This window comes from Phocoena sinus, chromosome 4 (assembly GCF_008692025.1).
Source record: "Phocoena sinus isolate mPhoSin1 chromosome 4, mPhoSin1.pri, whole genome shotgun sequence".
Lineage (NCBI taxonomy): Eukaryota > Metazoa > Chordata > Mammalia > Artiodactyla > Phocoenidae > Phocoena > Phocoena sinus.
This window is the reverse complement of record NC_045766.1, coordinates 52,807,248-52,830,548: the sequence shown is the minus strand read 5'-3', so window position 1 is coordinate 52,830,548 and position 23,301 is coordinate 52,807,248. Positions and strand designations below refer to the sequence as shown.

Below are 23,301 nucleotides of genomic sequence, written 5' to 3'. Positions count from 1 at the left end.
TACGCCACCAGGGAAGCCCTCTCATTGCTTTTATATCATAATTAGTCTAAGCCTTCTGCCCCACTAAACAAACACTACATGACAAATAATATCACGATCTTCTCAAATTTTAGGCATACATTTTCATCCTAAGAACTTCTAAATCCCAATGCATTATTGTGACATTACAACCATGGCTAAAGGGTTTAGGGTTTAGAGCATATCCTAGAATGTCTACTTAGTTCTAATATTCTGCTTTCCTGTGTTTAATTGCCACACGATTAGGAATGCCTCACCAGAGTATCATAAAGCATAGCTAGTTAGTTTTTCAAGGCCTGAAGTAACTCTAAGAAGAGAGCATAACACTTACATGTTTAGTATACATTTATGAAATAAATATCCATTGAGAACAATGAAAGCTAAATTAGTTAGATTCACTTTGTTCCAATAAAACCACAAAGCCCATAGCCTAAAGAGGGTAATCTGTCAAAATCCTATTTCCATCTATTGGTATCCCTATCCCCTCCAGACTGCCCGGGTTTTCTCTCAGGTTTGGTTAGGTTTATCAGAGTTTATTTTTGCTGTGAAGCTAAATTCAACTGTTGAAAAGCACTACTGCCACACCTACGTGATTTAATATTCTTCTAATGAGAATGCTCTTTCTCCTGATGACACTTTGTCTATGTCTGTTTTACCACAATTATGACAGTCGACTTCTACTATTGGGATGTATTTTTCTCTTTATCCTTCACCAAGACTTCAAGCTCCTTGGGCTTCCCTGGTGGCGCAGTGGTTGAGAGTCCGCCTGCCGATACAGGGGACACGGGTTCGTGCCCCGGTCCGGGAAGATCCCACATGCCACGGAGCGGCTCGGCCCATGAGCCATGGCCGCTGAGCCTGCGCGTCCGGAGCCTGTGCTCCGCAACAGGAGAGGCCACAAGAGTGAGAGGCCCACATACCGCAAAAAAAAAAAAAAAAAAAAAAAAAAAAAAAAAAAAAAAACTTCAAACTCCTTGAAATCAGAAACTACATTATATTCCTCTGAGATTTCCACTCCTTCTACCTATTGCGTGAAGCAAATGTTTAATACATCTAGGTAACTTACTAAGGCCTGCCAAATCTGAGCCAAAGATGAAACGTGATTCTTCCTGAAACTCTCACATTTTGGCACATCTTATGAGCAGAGGCACAGACTGCCTTTGCTCAGAAATATCTTTCCAAGGGCATGTATACAGCAAACAGCCCTGGAAGATAGAGATAGTGTTGCCCCCAGAGAAAAAGTCAGGTCTGTTTACTGCTTTGTAAAAATAAATATAGTATCTCCCTCGAAGGCATGCTTACTGTCCAGTATAAAAGATTTGGGATCCCTAAATCGAAGGTTCCTCTTCTGCGATGCAAACACTGCATGTTCAGGTGTCAACTAGCCCTCTTTTCATCACCCTGTGGGAAGTTGGTCTCAGTGAACTCATGCAAGCATAATGCTTAGGCTGCTTGCTGTGCTGTAATAAACAATCTTTCATCTTTGACCCGGGGGTCTCATGTCTTCTGCAAGTATCCATGTGACAATGACAGACTGATGTGTTAGCTTGGGCTCAGTAAAATCTCAGACCTTTCACAGATTCTTGGCAAGGAGAAGTGATACAGATGCTTTAGTCTCAAAGCCTGAGAATTTTAGTTTGTATCAAAATTTGGCCATAGATATAAAATCAAATTTGTATATTATGCCTCTCACTTTAGCATTTTAGCACTTGTACACCTCTTCACTGATGCTCCACCAACACATAGCTCACTGATCATGCATCTGATGAACATTGAGTGTCTACTGTGAAAGTGACATCAGCAACCATCTCTGCACTGCCTTTCCTGTTTCCAGCCTCTCCCTGTCTCTAACCCATTCTTCAGAGAATGATCTTCTGAAAAGGCACTTCTGGTCTTGTATTCTCATACTCGGAACTCTTTGATGACTTATCATTATATCAGAACCAACTTCTATCAACTTTACTTCAAAACTCATCATGAAATTATCCTAACTTACCTCTCCAGCCTTTACAGTATGATTTAAAAAGAATGAGCTGCTGCTTCTTACCTGCCTACTGCTGTCATCATAGAGGAGTGTGGTTTTCAGTAGGGATGTTGGATTTTTTTCCTCATATGTGTTGAGAACTAAGATAATTTATTTATAAGGTAGAATAAAAGTTTTCTTTGCAAATATGATCAAGCACTTTGTACAAGTATTATTTGGGCTGACATTGAAATTATTAGATGACTCTGGGAAAATACTTGGAATATGAAAGGTGAGACTCTAATGGGCATGACTTGGAAGGAGAAAACAATTAATATGAACATCAAGTTGAGGAGAGAGGTAGAGAAGAGACATGGGCTGGGCCACGTTCCAAGAAGCCAGCTTATGAAGGATGGTGATCAATGAGAAATTACCACTGGAACACGACTGAAGACCTCTTACTAACAAAAATAACAACAACGATAAATAGGTAATACTGGGTTTTTTACATGCTAAGCCCTAAGTACTTTTTATTTTTCTATCCATTTATGTGAAAGTGGGACGATTACTACCTACATTTTCTAAGTGAGGAAAACTGTGTTATTACAAGTTTAAGAAATTCCTCAAGATCATACAGCTGGATATAGTAGAGCTGGGATTTGATCCCATGCAGACTGGTTTGTTTGTATTGTTGTGATATAAATTCCCTTGACTTCAAGTCTTCAGTGATATGGACATTACAGAAATATAGTACAGGTACCACAGGGAACAATGATATGTGTGGAATGACCCTAAATTTACCTTTTCCCAACTGGCTGACTGGAGAAGTCGGCGGCACTGAATCATGAGAAACATGAGTCTACATGGTCCAAGAAGTGACCTGTGCTTAAATTATCTGTGGACAACAGCTGAGTTATGAGCAATAGCTTCAAGGTAAACTAACTCAGGAACAAAGGAAACCCAAGTCTTTACTATTTTCCCAAATAGACTATTACTACCTGCCTGCAAAGGATCACAGGTTGATACTGTAGCATCTGAGTTGGTATTTAATTTCAACAGTAGCTCTAGGTGCATAGTCCTATTTCCCATCACTCTGGAGGATTTCAGAAAAACTAGGCATAAATAATCCTATGACAGTTATATCAGTTTCATCTGCAGAAAAATACTGCATGACGTCTATCAACATTGAGTGTGCAGTTTAGATATAGATTCTGGGCAACGTTCCAAGGTCAAGTGAGACCTAGAAGTATGTTTGGTTTTCTGCTAAGTTTTGCAGCTTTGTCTAGGTTCCTCTTCAGATGTTTACTTCACTTCCAAGACTCAGACTGGATAAATTTTCCCCGGATAAATCTTCACCTTCTTTCCAGGACTTGTACACAGCCCACACAGAATATTGGAGCGGGGCCTTGCAGATATGAACAGCTGAGTTGCCATTTCTCCACGGCCCTATTGTTGACTCTCCCATTAGCTTCTACTGGAGCCTCTTTTCTTCCCTTCTAACAATTTTCTAGACTAGATTCTCATGGTAGCCTTTCCTTCCTGGCTTATTTTCTAACCCAGATTTCTAAGCTAGAAACCCTCTCTTAAATCACCTGGCAGAAGGAAAACTTAACTCGTTCTGCTGGTGACTGTCATCTTATTTCTCTCACTTCAAATTGTTCTCTAGTTTTCCGATTTTTTTTGTCATCCTGTGTCATTTTCACAGCTTTTCCCCCCAACCAATCAGCAAATTATCTTCCAAGTGACATTTCCCCCAATACCCAAATTTATCTTTCCTGCTTACAGACTATTGTAGCAATGCTTAATACCAGAACTGTCTGTCATTTAGTTTGTCCCTATTCCCAGAACAGGAAAAGATTTTTATTTCTGGATTGAATATCGCTAGCTGTAATCACTATCTTCTCTACCTGCATGATTACCACAAAGCTGCTACTTTCCCAATTCTGAGAACCCATACCTGGAGACTTCTCAAATCCTCTGGTCCCAATTCCTTCTGGACATTTCCTGCCAAAATGGTAACATTTTCCACCAAAAAGGCTAGAGTAGAACAACTTCCAATACCCTGTCCCTACCCATTTGAAGGACTCAGTTGCAATATATGTAGATATTAAGAAAATTAAACAAAAAATATTCAAGTGAATTTTCTTATCTGTAAAGCAACTCCCTCACAGATACTGCCTGCAGCCTTAAAACGCTAACATGTACCACTGGGCGTCAGATCATAATTACATATAATTAGAAAACTGCAACTCTTTCAAAAGACTGCAACTGATTAAACAAGAACTAAGAACTGAAGAATCCAGGGTTAACAAATCATCCTTAGAATGGTTATTTCAGAATAAGACTGAGTTATAACAAAGATTTTACTTATTATGTAATGTGGAATTTATGGGGAAAAAAACTAAACAAAAACAACAGGCAGTGATGAGGCAATCCTTAGAAATGAGGCTATTTGGGGAAGAAAAACAGAACTTTAAGTAAGTGACCCTATTCAGTAATTTTAAAGAGAGACAGCAATGGAGCACAGTGTTTCTTATTTGGAACAATTAAATTCCATGTTGGATATTACAAATAAATAGAAATTCAAGGCTGGTCAGAGGTCACCATCTCCTCCCATCTGCTTGCTTCCTATTAAACTCACTCTTCACAAGTGGGTTAGTTTTGTATTTTTTGTTGTCATTTATTTGCAAAAGTAGTGGCAAAGCAAATAAATTAGCGGGAGAAGAGCTCCATGGAAGTCCACTGAGCAGGGAGGAGCGACAGTAAGCGTCCATTTGAAACTGAATTGACCACTTCATCCAAAATTAACCGGTAGAGACCGCTGCAAATTAGTCAATCTCTCCCTCCCTCCCTCCCTTCCTACTGACCACAATGTATCATTTTGTTTCATTATGCTTAGTTTACAGAACAAGTATGTTCCCATTGATTCTCTCTGGCCAGTGGGAACATAAACACCACAAATGCAGGTACTTAATTATATGTCTTGTTCATTGTTTTGTCGCTAGCCCAGCACACAGTAGGCTCACAAGAAATAGTCATTAAATAAATACATGCATAAGGAAATGCACTGATGTTAAAGGGCACTGAATAAGTCTTCGATGGTAGGCCATCAGGTGTTATTTTTTTAATGGAACATAAATTTGATTAAGAATACAAATCCTTAAATTAGAAAGTTGAGGTTCTCAACTTGTATATCTTTGATTTTGCCTCTAATTCCCTAGTACTTTTCTATATAAATAGATAATGTGCTTACTTTTGTGTATTATTTGAAGTCTCTGATTGAAACGTAATTTAAAATTTTCAACCAGGAGAAACAGATCATATGGGAATTTAGGTTTTCTACTTTAAATAAGAATGGCAGAATGAAGGCTTAGATCTCTATCATGTGGTATGCCAGCAGCAACTGATTCAGATCCAGCTATGGCTCACAAGAGCAAGATGCAGGCCAAGAGAAAAACCCATAGGAAGCCACAAGAAGTAAAAGTAAAAGCCTATGAAAACCTGATACAATTTATCTTGGCTCCACCCTCTGGGCTAAAATAAACATTTTTCTCCCTTTGCTCTTTGCCCATATGAATAGCAAGACATATTCTGAAATACCCAGCTAAATTCCGGTATGCCACTCAGACACATCGAAGGCAGCTATAATAAGAGAATATCTGATGTGTTTCATCAAATTACAAAAATTATCAGGCTAATAAATTAGAACTTTTAAATCTCTGTAGCAGCTTGAACTACAATATTGGCACAAGCTGATTTTACAAGTTGTTCCCTACAGAATAGAGTTAATATAATGAAAGCGAGCGAAGAAATAGCGAGAAAACACCCACACTTATTTTATTTTTATTGAAGGTAAAATCCATTTGCACACATTTCTGTTCAGTGCAGAAACAAAGCAAAATGTTCAGTTTCATTTTTCTCTCACAGAGAAATGTACTCCACAGAACTGGAACGACTTCTTTTGTTTCTTGTTCTATCAGAATTTGATTTGCATATTTTGGGACATGATAAGGTCCTCTCTGATTTAAAGAGTTTATAAAAAGGTAATTTCATCTCAAATTGTAGTTTTCTTCCTTTATTTCTAATACTGAAACCTGCACACCCTTCTGAGAAGTGAGTCATGAGAGGAAGACATTAGCTTACCTTGTATGAGATAATAAAAAAGTTCCACAGGGGACGAGTTACATATTATGACATTGTGAATATAAGGCTCATTTGGATTTAATTCATTACTACATCATGTTGCACAGGAAAGCAATTTTTAAGCAATAGAAGTGCACTTCATTTGTAAAGGGCCCAGCTATAACACACAATCAGTTATTGAAGACAGAAACTGATTTCCCAAATCAGGCATATAAAATTTAATACATTTGCTCCAGTTATAATGAAAGGGAAGGGAACTTCAATGTCATTTTTTTTTCCAGATAAGAATGACTCTTGTAAAATTTGGAAAAAGCATTTTTGCTTGGGAAGTTGGTTATATTTTGATGCCACCAAACTGAGTTGAGAAAATTAAGCATTTTTAAAATATTTGAAATAGTTGGTAGACACTTTGAATGTAATTTCAAATTCTATCCTATGAATGTATTTTACATTAAAAATAAGATCTGAAATTAATGAAATAAGGGTAATGATGAGCATTGGCTTAAATAAAAATCAGTATCAATTTTCCATATTATTCAGTTTAACCCTAAAGATTGACTATGTTATTCTAGAGTTAAAAAACAAACAAAAAAAAAAAACAGCCAAATTGTATTGGTTTATTTAAGTTTCCTAAATCTGCATGTATTATTAGTTAGGGTTCTCCAGAGAAAGAGAACAGGATTTATATACATAGAGAGGGAGATATCTATTTTAAGGAGTCAGCTTATGCAACTGTGGAAGCTTGGCAAGTCCAAAATCTGTAAGATAGACCAGTAGGCTGGAGACTCAGGGAAGAGTTGCAGTTAAAGTCCAAAGGCATTCAGTGTGCTGGTAGAATTTCTTCTTCTTCCTGAGAGGTCAGTCTTTTTCTAGTAAGGCCTTCAACTGATTGGATGAAACCCACCCACATTATTAAAGATAATCTGCTTTACACAAAGTCTACTGATTTAAATGTTAATCTCATTTAAAAAAAAATACCTTCACAGAAATATCTACAATAATGTTTGACCAAACATCTGTGCACTGTGGCCTAGCCAAGTTGATATATAAAAATAACCATCACAGTGTATTTATATAAGCATCTAACATTTGGGAAATAATATCACCTATCTATTTTGTTATAGTTTCCCAAGACGGGGGCAGTGGAGAGGAAATTTTCATCATCCATTTTTAAATATCTGAATTACCAGCCAAATCTACTTTTTCTTCCATCAGCTAGAAACATCCATTTAAATTTTTTTAGGTAACTATAATAAAATACTTTATGCAATGTTTACAAAATCAAATTATCTCTTTTCATATATATTTTAATTTTTCTCTTGTAAACTAGCCTGATGAGATTATAGGATTAATGCTTTTAGCTGCAATTGTCAAATACTTTGCTTAAGTTCTAAAGCATGGATTGAGATTTTCAAATTGCAAATCTCAAAGGGCCATGTCTGCTATTTGAATCTTGATTTCACTGACATTAAAAAGGAACATGGGGCTTCCCTGGTGGTGCACTGGTTGAGAGTCCGCCTGCCGATGCAGGGGACACGGTTCGTGCCCCGGTCTGGGAAGATCCCACATGCCGCGAGAGGCTGGGCCCGTGAGCCATGGCCACCGAGCCTGCGCGTCCGGAGCCTGTGCTCCGCAACGGGAGAGGCCACAACAGTGAGAGCCCGCGTTACCACAAAAAAAAAAAGGAACATGAAAGAGAGAAGTATGTAATCAGTTCCCAACCTTTCCATGTTTAACTATACTTTAGTCTACTGAATGTGATCATTACCAACTTTTCTATTGCAAGAGTGTCGGGAAGTCAAGTGAATCCACAGGAAACTGACATACTTGATCCTCAAAGGAAATGGTTTATTTATTCCCTTGTACTACATCTGACTGATCTTGTTCCTTTTTTGGAACGAATAATGTCAAGAAGTGAATGGAAGAAAACGACTATTACAGTCAATGCAGGAAAGATACAAGAAAAATGTGATGAGCCTTAAGGTTGAGCAGTTTCAGGATAGCCAGCCAGTAAGGGCAGATGACCTTGATATAGCTAACAAAAATATTTCACTGACCATCACTGCAAAAGAGTCCTTTCATTATGTAAAATCTATTCCTCCCATTAAGACAAAACCAAATTTGAAAAACTAAGAGTTCCTGCATTTCGATCCTTAACAATCTAACTTACTCCTGGTGTTTCACAAGAGAGATAGATTTGATGAAAAAGATAAAGAAAATTTGCTTACTAGGAAAGTAACCTAATCGTAGTATTTAACCTCGAGGATAAAATAATGTGTGTGCATAGGGAGCAGGGAGAGGGCAAGAGATGAGGGATAGGGTGGGGGGAAAGGGAGAAGGTGCGGGGAGAACCTTTTGATTCTACTTGACCATGGAGAAGGAATAAAGCAAGCCTTCAGGCTGAACTGGCCCTCGTCTGAGACAACCCTTTCCTGACACTGGCAGGGCATGAAAAGATCTGTGAGGGAATCTACTTTGCACCTCCATCAAACCTGTGATCATACAAGTACCTTTCCGTGCAATTTTTACTTTCATTTCTTCTTTATAGAAAGGAAATGCTCTCTAGATTAAACAGAATATCATTAAAACCTGTCAAGTGACTGGCAGAGTGCCTGGTATACAGCAGACACACAACACATGTTTTCATTAGAGAAAAGAAAATCCTCTACCTTCAAAATCAACTTTTTAGCACATGCTATGAGAATGTCTATAAAATATGTTAAAAAGGCAAAGGTCTGATACATATATATTCATGTATATATATACATATATATATATATATATATATATATATAATTTTGAATTTCAGTAATGTACATGAATAGCCAGAAGTATATTTTCTTTTTAAAAAATGATAGTAGGTTTATATTTTGGGTGCACTGTCTCCCGCAATAAAGATTTACTGAGTGTCCACATACTATGACTCAAGGACTGGGCCAGACGCATAGTTCTTTCTCCACTGCAAGGTAGAAGGTAGTTTATGTCAACAAAGAGAGAGAAAATGAAGTACTGAGAGTTTCAAGGAAAGAGAGAACTCAATTGGTGGGAGATCAAAAAAGGGAATCATGGGAATTCCCTGGGGTCCAGTGGTTAGGACTCAGGCTTTCACTGAGGCACCTGAGCCACCCTCAAAGAATGCCTAGGATTGAGAAGGTGGCCATTGCACTCAAAGACCCTCTGTCAATAATCCTCATTCATCTTATTGGTGGGTGCTGCTCTTGTTCCAGACAAATGCCTAAGAATTGTGAAAGGCATAAGCTTTTATCTCAGTTGAGCCAGACATTTAAGAGAATTCATGTCACTCTACATGACACTGAGAAACTGAGTGAAGCAGTTGCTTTACGTCAAGTCCAGAGCAATAAAATACTATGGATAATTAAATAAATCTAATCCTTTGTATTCCTTTTGTGATTAAATTTAAGACAATGTGCATTTGTTATCTGGAAAAATCAATGATAGAATAGCTAATTACTTCCTTTAGGAAACATCACTCAATTACTGTTAAATTCATTCTGCTGTCATTTGCATAAATTGAATTATGTGCACTTTTTAAATACATTTACATGTTTTTCTCCAATTCAAATGCCAGTTGCTTTATTGCCTTCATATCTCCCAACATTCCTGCTCTCATCCCTCTAAATACTGAAATTGGAAAGGAACAAAAAACACAAACAGTAGAAAAGACAGAAGCCAAAATATAATTCAAGATAGAGGAGGGGCAGAAAGATGGCTGGAAAGTACAGCTGGAAACCAGAGAACAGTTGCTGATGGTATCACCATCATCAAGCCTTGCATTTTTAAAGTGTAACAGCAAAAAATATAGCCCTGTGGGATCAGAGGAGAGAAAAATCACTGAAGATAATTTATAACATTTCCTAAACTTTCAAAGAATTAATCAACAGCTAAGAAAATGTGGTGTTTTACTTAATGTTTGTAAAGATCATTTCACAGTATAACTTAACTCATGGTTAATTACTTGTACCGAGCCAGAGAAAGATGAAAAGTATTGCCCCTGTCCAAATAATGCAGAAATTTTTAAAAATCTAGGGATTTTATTTCATTGTTCATTTGCTAACAAATAAAATGCATCAACTAAATGAAATCTAGAAAGATTACATAAAGTAATAGACTATTTCTCTACTACAATATTCAGTCAACACGTTTTTAAATTATAAAAGGTTCATACATGCAAAAAGAAATATGAATGGTCAATTAAGATATAAAAGTTTGTCAACACTATTTTTGGCCTATCAAAACAAAAAAATAATGAGGACCTAGAAGGCTGGCAGCCCTACAAGGCAATTTGGTAACTAACACAAAGCAAACAACTAAACAAATTTCAACTCCCCGAATCTGTGATCTGCTTCCAGGAATTTATCAGAAGGGAATAATTAAATAAGCACACAAAGACTTATGTATGAAAATGTTTGTAGAGACAAACTAAATGTACATTTATAAAGGATGGGCTCAATAAATTCATGTCCTCTACATAAGGGAATGCCAGCAGCATTTTAATGTACTGATTCAATTCTGTATTTACTAGTTTGAAAAATGGTTCTCAATATATTGTAAGTGGAAAAAAATTCAAAAGCAGATATCAAAAAATATATACATGGTACAATACAATTTTGCTTCTTGTTAGGTAAAGATAGAAAGAAAGAAAGAATAAAATTATGGGGGAAAAGGTGGTAGGGTTATGGGTGGTTTTTACTTTATTTTTTTCCAACTTTCTGTATACATTTTACTTATAAGAAGAAAAAATAATAGTGCCCCTTCCATAAAAAAAAGATATAATATTAACCATAATTAGAGTACCACATTTTCTCCTTTTCTTCTCACCATTTCACAGCATCTACAGCTGTCAAAAGGCAACATTCCTGCATTCAAAAATATACTTAACCTCATTGGTTTATTCACTTCAATTATTATTATAATATTATATTAGGTAACTAAATTTTGAAGCTTTCAACATGCTTTACTCTGTTCAGCAACGTGCTTATGATCTTTAGTATGCATATACATATGCACACACATATAGGTCATTCATTCAACAATATATATGATAAAGGCTCTGTGACTTATACAGTAGAAATAAAACATGTACCAGTCACATTTAAGCTTCTTCTAAGTTAAAGAGCTCTCCTAACAGCCCTAAGTAGACGTTTTATACAAGATGACCAGCATCCCAATTGGCCAAGTCTGATTAGACTAGGGATAAGCACTTGACAGAGTCACGAACATCGCTGACCCCCAAAGGGAAAACAATCGTATTTCATTCTAGCCCCATAGGCTAGAAGAGGAATGAAGGCATAATGTATTGGAGAACACAGCAGTGGGTACTGGGAGAAGAATAAGGCAAACAAAAAGTAGTACAGATGGAAAGGGAGATAAATCACTTTGGTGGTTCAACCCTTTAGTAAAAATTAGAGGACTGTGGCTACTAGGGTCCCTGGAGTTGACTGGATCCAAATTCCTTATCAACAAGCCTCAAATGAATTCCTATTCACAGGTTATTGTGTGAGCCCAGCCTCCTGTTTTGATACTTACAATAAACTTGCATTATCTAGTTACTGTTCCAAGTCACCAAAAGCATACATGAATGCAACTTTTAACGGCCTATTTTAAATCTCACGCATCTGAATATACCCCATCAGTTTACATGAAGATACATGAAAGAAATCAACCACCACTGTAAAAGAGTGAATTCCTTTTTCAAATAGCAACAAGTATTTGCAGAAGTGACCAGGAGAATCTTATTAGAAGACTGATTAATACACACACACGGTGTTCATATTCCTGTGCTAATGTTGAAAATGATTTTCTTTTATTTGATCAACATGATATAAAGTAGTTGGCTTATGTGGGCTTTATTATGGGATAACTAGGTCCATAAACTGGAATATGCTGTCAATATGTCTATCAATGATTCTCTGGATCAACACATTATTCAAATGTATTTTTTTCTAAAACATTACACATAAAAATAGCACATGTGTAATCTCTACACTGAGCAAGCATGATTCAGGGACTGTAATCATAAAGCACTTTTTGTCTCCCATTTATATTAATTGGAGTTAGTTAGTTTGTTTGTTTTCCTGTTTCTGGATTAAAACCCCAGTAATTCTGGTCACTGTTAAGTGACCTGAGTTCCTCCAGTGAGTAATTAAAAGGTTCAGTGTCATTTAATAGTCAAAACTTTGAACTTTTCCCCACTTTTTGACCATCTCTAGATTGGGAAACTTACAGCCAAGGAAAGGAGAATAGTCAGTTTCTTCTCTTTGTGCTTTTACACCTCCTTTCTCAGAGCTTCTGACACCTCCAGGGTTGCAACAGAGCAAGTGAGAATAGCTAAAGCAGGAGCAAAAGGTTCTCACTGGACAGGAACTCTCAAGAACTGGCATGGTACTCTGACTGTAGCAGGAGTAGTCAGCTGAACTTTCTACTTGTCCAGCTTCATCAGTTCTTTGGAGACCCACACACCCATCCCACGACTGGGGATTTCTCACCTTCCTTTAACATGAGTAATGTACTCTCCTCTACCTCCTTCTTCCTTCTTCCAGGCATCTGACCAGACCTCTAGCTCTGTCTCTGGTAAGTTCTTTTCAGCCATGCAGGAAGCTTGCTTGCTCCTCCCCTGCAATCTCTCTCTTTCTGTTAGTCGTTTCGGGCCGCTATAACAAAGTACCATGGACTGGTTGGCTTATCAACATTATGTCATAATTCTCGAGTCGGGGAATTCTAAGATCATGGCACTGGCAGAGTTGGTGTGGTGGCTGATAAGGGCCCTCTCCCTGGTTCACAAAGGATACCTTCTCCCTGTGTCCTCACATGACGGAAGGACTAGAATTCCTGTGGGGTCTCTTGTATAAAACCTCAGCCCATTCACGAGGGCTCCAGGTTCATGAACTGAGCATCTCCCTCCCAGCAGCCCCACCTCCAAATACCATTACATTGGGCAGTAGGATTTCAACAACATATGAATTCTGGGGCGGGGGGGAGACACAAACATTTAGACCATAGTGATTTCTCTCCCTCTTCCCCTCTCCCTCTCTCCCTGCTTGGATACAGTCCCTAGAAGGAAACTTTGCCATAGGCTACCCCAAACCACCACCTCTTCTTCGGCAATCTTATCCACAACTAGCCAGTCCGTGACTTGTCATTTCGATTTCTTAGGTAGAAAGGCAGACACCCAGTTCTTCCAAGGAGTTCTATTAAATCCCTTTTTCATTGGACTTGAGGCTTCCTCCTAGAGAAAAGACTGGGACTTACAACACCATTAGCAGCTTTCTCCCCAAATCCTCTTTTTCCACTCTCCTAGTTCTCAGCTTCTCTAACCTCTCCTAGGCTACAACAGGGTCATCATCTCAAGGCTTTATACCATCTTTTTCGTTTTTCCTCCGAAGTTCTACATACTGGTCCTAGTAGTAGCAATTGTATTTAAGCCTCAGCTGAAAATGAGACATCAAAATGCTAAAGCATTTTTACAGTATCTGGTTTTGATTTAAGTTGTCACTTATCTAAAATCAGAACTTAGCATAGCCTCTGAGTAACTATAGCTATATAATTTAGTATTTTATATTTGTGTTATAAATCAAAATTTTATTTATAATACTTTGAATATAATCATAATATGAAAAACCTAAATGGTAAGCAAAATGATTTTCAGAATACATAATAAAATTGATGAATTAAACACAGATCTGTTCCTCACCTATTCATGCATTCATTTCCTCCCTTAGAAAAATAATGATTCAATGTCTGCTGGACAATAGTCTAATGATGGGCAAAGCAAGTAGGTCCATTCCTTCATGGAGTCTGCAAACTAATCTATTATAAAAAGAGTATCTTTTATATTGCATAACTGTTAGGATGTTTGGCAAGAACTGACATAGTCTTACAGCACGGGCAGGAATGGAGAACAAATAGAGAAGAAATACAGCAACTGATGAACAAGACAGTAGATCGGTGAGAGCCCAAAACTGATCATAAATTGATGAAAAGGAACAGGAGGTACCCATGATGTACAGAGCCAATGCCAGGATGACTTAGTAAACACAAGAAATCATAATAAGGCATGTGGTTAGCACGACTACTGGGGGAACAGTTGTCTTTGGATGAAGAGTTGTAATTCGAAGAAAGTTATGTAAACATATTTGTACCAAAATATTATTTTTTGATGAAAAAGACCTATTATCTCAGCAAGGAAAAAACTGTGGCTGACAGGACATAATTGTGAATTTGTGCCCAACCACTGAATATTGCTTAGAAGTAAAATTGCCAGTGGTTATATTTTTTAAATATATAGTTTGTTGATTTTTGAGTTTAAGAGAATATAAGCCTTATGGTGATACAACTCCTATTCTGAGGGAAATGATGAATATGTTTACTTAATTATACATTTTCAACATTTTAGAACAGCTGCCTATTCACAAAAAGGACATGTCAGGTTTTAAAATTGTCTACAATGCTGGGAAAAAAAATAAGGCAAAGAAAGCCAAAGGAAGATAAGGAGAGAAAATATGCAGACTAGCTAGTATACAAAAGGCATGCCTGTAAGTTCTTTATGATTTCAATACAAGTTTGACTCTGAACTTACTAAAAGCCAAAGTAAAGAGGGAAGCAGGCTAGGTTATGAGATTCATTGTGTCCATCATTAAAAACTAAACAGTTGCTCAGGAAAAATGAGTTAAATCCATGGATCCTTTTTCAGAAGACACTTTCGTAATGAAATGAATGTCTACCATGAAGTTAGAGTAGACAGAATTTTATGGAATTCTTCTATTTTCTTTCTTTCTCTCTTTCTCTCTCTCTCTCTCTCTCTCTCTCTCTCTCTCTCTCTCTCCCTCCCTCCCTCCGTCTCTCCCTCTCCCTCTCTCTCTCACATCCCTGTGCTGGTTAGATCTAATTTTTGGACAGACCTCTTGCCTTTCCCCTGCTGCAGGGATCTTAATGTTTTGGGATGAGTTTTCCCAGGCTCTGAGTCAGCAGCCTGCGTGCTGGGTTCAGACAACCAACGGAGCAACTGGTAGGAGGGCAGGAGGAAGGGAGAAGCCATGGTACTTCTTACTCTGTCTTCAGTAGTACCCCCTGGCTGAGATTACATCCCCACTGCCAGCCCAACCCCTGCATTTGTGTATGCAGAAAGTTCCAGCTTCCATCAAGTTACCCCAACTCCCTTTCTCCAGCGTAGGTTTAGTAATGGCTCCATTTTGTTGTTCATCTCTTGGCTACCTCAGTGTCCCCTGACTGGCCTCTCAGTTTTTCATCACTGATGGAATTATTTCCCTACTTTAAATGCACTCTGCTTTAAATATTTAGGGAGTTTTCTTTTATGGTTGGCTCCTGACTGATACAATCACTCATTATAAGACAATGCTATATCTTTCACTCAATTCACTGTAAGTAATTTTACATTGAGAAATACCATGGAAATTGTTAGTATCTGCATATGACACATCCAGAGACGCTTATGCAACAGTAAATAGCAGACATAGAAGGGTGTAGAAAACAAATTCCCACAAGTCATTCAGATGTGATATTCAGAAAGAGAATTATAATTTGCCAACGTCAATACATGTGATATTTCAGCACACAGATTAAATGATGCATCTTCAGTGGGCACGCTCCCTAGAAGATCCCTAGAAATGCACGTGCCAACATCTTGATGGTAATAAGTCAGTGTAACCCAGAAGGAATATCCTTATGACCTAGTATCCTTCTCTCTCATCTACCTACAATCAACAAACATGATTCACCTAGGATTATGCTTTATTGCCAGGTATGGAAGACATATGTGGAGGCTAATATCTAATCTTCCTCTTCCAGTTCCTCACTTCTCTAAATATGTTAACTAGGGAACCCTTTACAATTAAACATATATGCTAATGATATATCAAGCAACAAAATTTAAGTTACCCAATAGCTATATGACATGAGTGGAGCTTTTCCCAAGAATTCAGAATTATTAAGGCCTGATAAAAAATATTTTCTTATCATTTAACTTATTAACAACACATTCTGGCTAGAGAGGTCATATGCAAACTTACCTTAAAGAGAGAGGTGACCTTTTAGAATTGCCTGATATATGGAACGCAATGTGTTTCAATAAAAATACTCAACTGGGAAACTCAGTGATGCAGGGGACCAAATACGAGCAGTGCTTGTCTTACCTCTGTCAGTTATTTCAGTCCATAAAGCAAGTTTATTTTATTCTGATGTCATTAAAAATTTCAATCTTATGGCTCATGCCCTAGTTTTTATTACACACACATCCAGCAATCTTTGCATCCCAATTTGGCTTACCTGGGCTTTCCCAACAGGGAGAAAATACACTGGCTGGAGTCTATTAGTCTCCACAGTAGTTACGGTTCTTATTATCAACTATTAAAGCAGCACCATAAATTTGCATTACAGTATCGTAAATCTGAAAACGTGCACCCCCTCTGTGAAGGGGTTGCTGGTAAGTTATGTTTCTCAGCTTGTAAGACTAACCTTAAACAATAGAAAAATCACAGTATGATATTCCCTGTAAGACGTCTTTCCCAGAAGATGCATCCCACCAACATCCATTTCTTGCATACCTACCTGAAAGACTTCCTAATATCTTCTGCTTGGATAGTCTTGAGAATCTCTTGGTGTAACTGAAGATCAAGTGTTCCTGAAGACGTAGCATTTGAAGAGCAGTTTTTATGTGTGTAATAGCCTATCAAAATTCCAGAAATAAATAAAATGCTTGCTGTGCAAAATAGTTTTAAAAGGCGGCAAAAGTTGCAGGGGTTGCTCTTTGGTGCAGATCTTGTATAATGGGTCACATAGTCAGACTCTTCTTGAAGTCGCTGAAACCTTCCTTTGGGTGAAGTTGCTGGTTGAATGGGATCAAGACTGAGGTCCGCAGTCTCTGAATTCTCTAGGTTCTGATTCTCAGCACTATCTAGCTGGAACTGGTCAAAACCAGGCTCCTCCAGTTCCTTTTCCATGTCCCACTCTAAGTCAAGGGCAGTGGCTTGGAGGTCATCATTGTCTATGTACTGTGAATGTCCTGGAGCTCTTCGATCTGCATTGACCTTCTGATAGGCCATCTTTTTACCTGTGAAAATAAGAGCAGTATATTTTCTGAAAATAAATCAACAAAGAAAACCTCCAAGGTGAAAACAAAACAGTAATCTATATTAGCTGTTCATAAAATTTTAGTGATTTCAATCAGGGGAAATACTTCATTCCTATAGAAAATCATATATTAATTATTTAATCTTATGTTTTGCTGTTGATGTTTACTATAGAAAAAAAGACAAACAATAAATAAAAGTAGAAGGCACCTGATGCAAAAGCTATGAGAAGACATAAAATACACACACACAAACACGCACTATTCTTTTGAAGCTCAGGAGAATTAAAGTCACAAATGCACAACTGCATTAAAGACAATGTATTACAATGAAAGCCAAGTTTAAGCTTATACATTTTCAAAATCACTTTTAAGAAAAACTGAGGACAGAAGCAATAAAGTGTGATTTGTTAAGTTAAGGGGGGAAAAAAAGACCCTGGGATCAGTTACATCACCAGAGCTAATTTTAAAAACACAAATTCAGGGTAAGAATGAGGACAACAAAATTAAGTAGCACCTCTATAGAAATCCAAGAAGCAAAATATGGTGTATTGCCTAGTCACGAGTTATCAGAATGACTGGAAAACTTTAAGGCTACCATAGAAAGCCAACATGTTTTATGGAATTAGTGACATGAATTGGCCTGGCTCGCTGAACTTTAAATAAAAGTCTGGGATGGCATCCATCCAAAGAGGGAAGCCTTTTGCCAGGATAGGAGAGTTTAGTTTCATAACCTTGCTACTGAGTGGCAGATGGAGGCTTTTCTCCCCTACACAGTTTTGGATGACAGTTTGTTGTATCCTGCAGAGCAGTATTAGGAAAACTGGACTAATTAACTACAAGTGGTCTTCGGTCTGTATTCAGTAACACACTGGTGTATTGTAGTTGCACATCAGGAGTATTTATACTTAAATTTTCTGTGTATTAGATTTGTCATCCCAGCTGGATTCTAAGGTCCCTCACTACGTTTTACGATTTTTCTATGGACCCCACTGTGGTGAGTGAAAAACAGAGCTCAGCTGACAACTGATTTGCTAAGTGTCTTAGGGCGGGTTGTTAACAAGTGAACTCTAATGAAAAATATACAAACAAAGACTTCATGAAAGGGAGTGGCATTATGTACAGAATTATGGGTATATACAATTCCAATCCTGGCTGACAGAGGTCCATATAAATTAAAATGCCCTGAATGTTTAAGAGAGTTCAAGTACAATTAAATATTAAACTTTACAAAATAAAAATTCTAATTCCGACTAGATTTCTCATCTGCTATGATACCATTTTTGATTTATTCTTGTCCAGAGCTGAATCAATAAAGATGAGTACCTAATACATATCAGGTATGGGGATAGGCAATGAAAACAAAGATGAACGGGTCCCTATTCCTCAAGTAGGGAATGATTCAATAAGAGAGACAGACATTTGAACAAACAAGTATGTCACAAAATATGCAAAGCACAAGGGAGACTCAGGGGTGACAGATTCTAGCAGAGAATATGGGAAATAATTCCCCACCCAAAGTTATTTCTGAGGTACTTCTGTAGAGAGAGGAGTTAAACTAGGACACACCAGGGGTGTGAGAGGAGAACAGCCAGGCAGGAGAAAATGTATAAGCACACGGAGGAATACAAGTGCACGGTGCATGGTACGTGGACCATTTGAAAAACCCAGACTGGTTTGCGAACCAGAGTTGGAGAAAAAGCTAGGAAAGGGTGACCGTAAGCAAAAGGCTTAACTTCTTTGCAACACAGGGTCTTCATTTGTGATATGGGCATGGTGATAATATAAACATCATAGTGCTGTCACTAGGAATAATTGAGACAGTGATCCTAAAACATCCATTGAGTGTCATGTAGGCTATATAGGTTTGAAGGGATATTTCTGGTATTAGAGGAGAGAGGATTGTCAAGGATTGTTGGAAGAAATAAAATGAATTAAATATTGCAGAAGAAATTATATAATTCTGCAGGACATTGTGGAGAAGGGGAGCAGGTTGCATAATACACACACACGTACACTCACACACACGTGTATGATAAGTTTTTGCTTGTTTTTTTCGTTTTTTTTTTTTTTTTTTTTTTTACAGTTAGTCTGTATGTAGAGACTAAAATATTGTTAAAAAGTACCACATGACATAGCAACTCTTACCATGCAGATACTAGTTGGTACTATGTATTAGAACAGCCTCAGGAGTGACTCTGCAGACCCCTTTCGTCCCTCCCTCTTTTCCTTCCTCTTTTCCTCTCCCTTTTTTCTGCTTGGCCTGGTTTCCATGATGATTCAAGAATGTGCATTATTTGAATTCTGTCTTTGGTCACATCAAGACAAGCAGAGAAAAGGAGTGATATATGGAGTCAGTGATAATTATTCAGACAGGTTAGGAGATGGTCGATTAACTGATAGAAGAAGAAGACTTTAAATCATACTTGGTTAAAACAACAACAAAAATAGTACAAGACAATACTAGAGAACAGGAAAAACCTGAAGGTAGTAGAAATAAAGTAACCTTTCAAATCCATGATTCTAACCTCTCTCATATTACAGAAGAGGAAGCTGAGGTCCAAAGTTGAGTCATTGGGGACACACAAGGTGATGTGTGGTTTTATAAAAAGATGAGATTAATAAGTTAATCGTAACTTAATAAGTTGTGGGGTTAAATACCCCACAATCCATTTTTTTTAATGTACATTGCAAAATACTGCAATATCTTGGCAGTAGTCAATTTTTTTTCTTGTTTGGCTTAAATATCAACCAATTCCTATCTTGACATGATATTATGATATTTACTTCTCTAACTGTTCAGTTTATGCATTATTGATTTACTTAGACACGATCTCAACATAGTTTTCTAGACTTTTTCCTCCCATTTTAATGACTCAGAGTCTCTCTAAAGGTTTTGGGTTTTTTCTGTTTTTTGTTTTAAATTGAATTGTAGAGTGTGTTTTATGCTCAAGAAAGACTTGGCACACAGGAGTTACTACAGAAATCTGAAATCTCTAATTCTGACCTCTAATACAAACATTCAAAGTCATTTCTCTACAAATCATTTACAAACCAACTGCAGTGATGAGGAAGAGTTTTCATTTCTAGCCTGACAATAGGTATTCCATCATCTGTACATCAGCAATTTAACGCTTTTCAAACATCAGACAGAGCCATCAATTAGAATGTAATGTAGATACAGATATTAACTCCTCACCTTGATGGATGTCTGCCTGACACGCTTACTACCACTTTTGGACTCATTACACATTTATAAATTTACACTAAATTCTATCTTCTAGGAGAGCAGTATCTGGGTAGATCAAGCCACTTGATGTAAAAAAAAAAAAAAAAAAAAAACCCAAAGGATTTTAGGAAAAATTCCAAGAAAATAAGTATGTGATGACATCTATAATGAAGTATTTAACCACTTATTTGATAAATTTATATTAGAAATCCATTAGAAATTCATTTCTTTAAAATTATCTTGCCTTAAGGAAAATAGTGTAGCTTTTTACAAAAATATAAACCTCAGCCCTGACAGTTTTGTTTCACTTAAGGTATTTAAAATGAACTCCTCAAAAATTAAACTGAGTAACAAACTATTAAATAAAACTAATAACATATTTAAAGTAAGCACCGATTATTTCATTTGTCCCACAAAGAATGTAGCTTTCTTTAAAAACTACTCCCCACGAGGTCAAGTAAAGGAAATACCATACTTTTTTCAAGAGAACTTTCAAATTCCCACAACGGAAATTTTATATTATAAAAAGAAATCTTCAGCGAAATCAGCATGTCTTAGGTACGATTGCATAATTATGCCAAACTTCATATATTTTCTGTAACTGATGTACATGATTCATTTAATTTATATTGTCATATTATTTATAGCTACCCTATATGAGTAATTTAAAAAATACATGTAGTAGATTTTGGAATCTACCACATGAATGTTTCCCTCAAAAATATGTACTTAGGTGTAGACCAGTCATAGAAACTTGCTACATTTCTTAAAACAGAAATATTTGTAGCATCCGTACAGTCTATATTATACTTATTTTTATAAAATGCAATTTTTATGAAAAGTACAATACATTCCCCATGTTTTCAACATATCTTATTTGCTTAGGTGAGATCCTTTCCCACCCAGGCCCACAATGAAGGCTAAATTGTTATTAAAATTCAATATACTCAAAAGTTTATCATTTATATACACTTATTCTTTTCTAAGGAAAAGAAAGCAAATACAAGATGAACTAAAAGGTATTTCTTCTATACTATGACAAGCTTAGATCAATAAAAAATGAAGTTGTATTTTTACTAAGCATATGGGTAGTTTAAAATAAATTGATGCTTCCGAATGCTTTGTTTCACACATTTTTACTTGCTGAAACTAAGTAAATTATGTAGAAATAACAGATGAATACAGAAATAGGCTGAAATTTCAACATATAAAATACAGTCTCTGGATGCTGCAAATCTAACAACACAACAGCTGGCAAATATTTTATTTTATTTATTTTTTTTTTTTTGCGGTATGTGGGCCTCTCACTGTTGTGGCCCCCCCCGCTGTGGAGCACAGGCTCCGGACGCGCAGGCCCAGCAGCCATGGCTCACGGGCCCAGCCGCTCCGCGGCACGCGGGATCCTCCCGGACCAGGGCACGAACCCGCGTCCCCTGCATCGGCAGGCAGACTCCCAACCACTGCGCCACCAGGGAAGCCCGGCAAATATTTTAGATGATAAATACATGTTAAACAAAAGTTTCATTTTAATAAGTTATATATTACAAATGTCACTTAGAAATATGATTATGACACGTTATCTTGCTCAGCAATCACAATGAGGGAATTTATTACATGAATGCCCTGACCTTATTGATCTCTAAATTAGCAGACTCTATAGTCAGACTACCTGGTTCAAGTCCTAGCTCTGCTATGTAATTTAGACCAGTCACTTAATCTTTTTATGCTTAAATCCCTTATTTGTACAGTGGAAATAATAAGAGCACTGTATTTGCAGCATTACCATGAGTAAATGATATAAATTATTAAAGATGCTTATAACAAGGTCTAACATGGTGTAAGTGATCCACTAACAAAGCACCACCCCAGAAATTCTATAGAGTTTAGGAAAATAGAAGGATTTGGCACTTACAATTTTAAAATACAGACTTAACGAAATTAAATTATGACCAGAGGGCTTAAGTTTCAATAACAAGAACCTGGAGATAATGAGAGACGGAGCAGCGCGCTCAAGCACTTCTGAAGGGGAAGCATCTGTTCGTCATTAGCTGTGGTTCAGATAGATAGGAAAGAAGTGTGGCTAATATGTACATAAAAGTCATTATTACATTTTACTTGCAACCACCAATTCTATATCTTGTTATTATAGAGTTTTCTTTTCAGTCAATTTACAAAAACAACAGAGCTTTTCCATAATGCTCAAGAATTCAGTTTAACAGTTCCAGGAATTAGTGATAATTAATCATGAACATGGGTTATGTATGTTTTTGGTAGAACACCATGTTTGTCGTAGGTGGTTGACTTGATCCACTGACTATGATGATACTGATAGCATTTTAACTCAACCAGTATAAAAGACTGTATAGATCTTATTAGAACTATGAACACATCTAAAGGCTTTTCTACTTATAAAAGTTATTTTACAAGTAAAATAAATAAATGAGTCTGGCAGATTAACTTGAAAACATAAGGCATAATCTCAATTTCCGATGACAGCTCTATGATTGAATCTTTATCGTACAATGGGGAAAAAAATATATTCATATAATGTTTCCTGAAGCTTTGAATATCAAATCATTTGCTGGTTGGAGCAGATTGATTTGAGGCAAAGGCATTTCTTAGAAATGTCAGTGCATCATCAAAAGGTATTCATTATGCACCTTCGTGCAGCATTACTTTAGATGCTGCACCAGTGAACCAGGAGGGCCCAGAGGGATTTTTAAATTTAAGTTTAAGGATATTCCTTATAGGCTGAAAACACTTGACATAAATTTTTCAGTATGAACCTAGTTTGTACAAATAAAGCCCATATTTGTGGAATAAATTTTTGTTGTTGAAAGCTTT

At 36.9% G+C, this 23,301-nt stretch overlaps 1 protein-coding gene across 2 annotated transcripts in view; it reads right to left on the bottom strand.

Annotated features, from left to right (window-relative positions):
* The window catches only part of NAALADL2 (N-acetylated alpha-linked acidic dipeptidase like 2), a 1,193,283-nt gene that overhangs the window by 800,755 nt on the left and 369,227 nt on the right, over positions 1–23,301 (bottom strand). For both annotated transcript variants that reach the window (XM_032631175.1, XM_032631174.1), the window contains one exon: positions 16,709–17,210. In XM_032631175.1, the coding sequence (XP_032487066.1) occupies positions 16,709–17,202 (494 nt within the window). In that variant the 5' untranslated portion in view covers positions 17,203–17,210. The remainder of the gene's footprint in view (positions 1–16,708; positions 17,211–23,301) is intronic.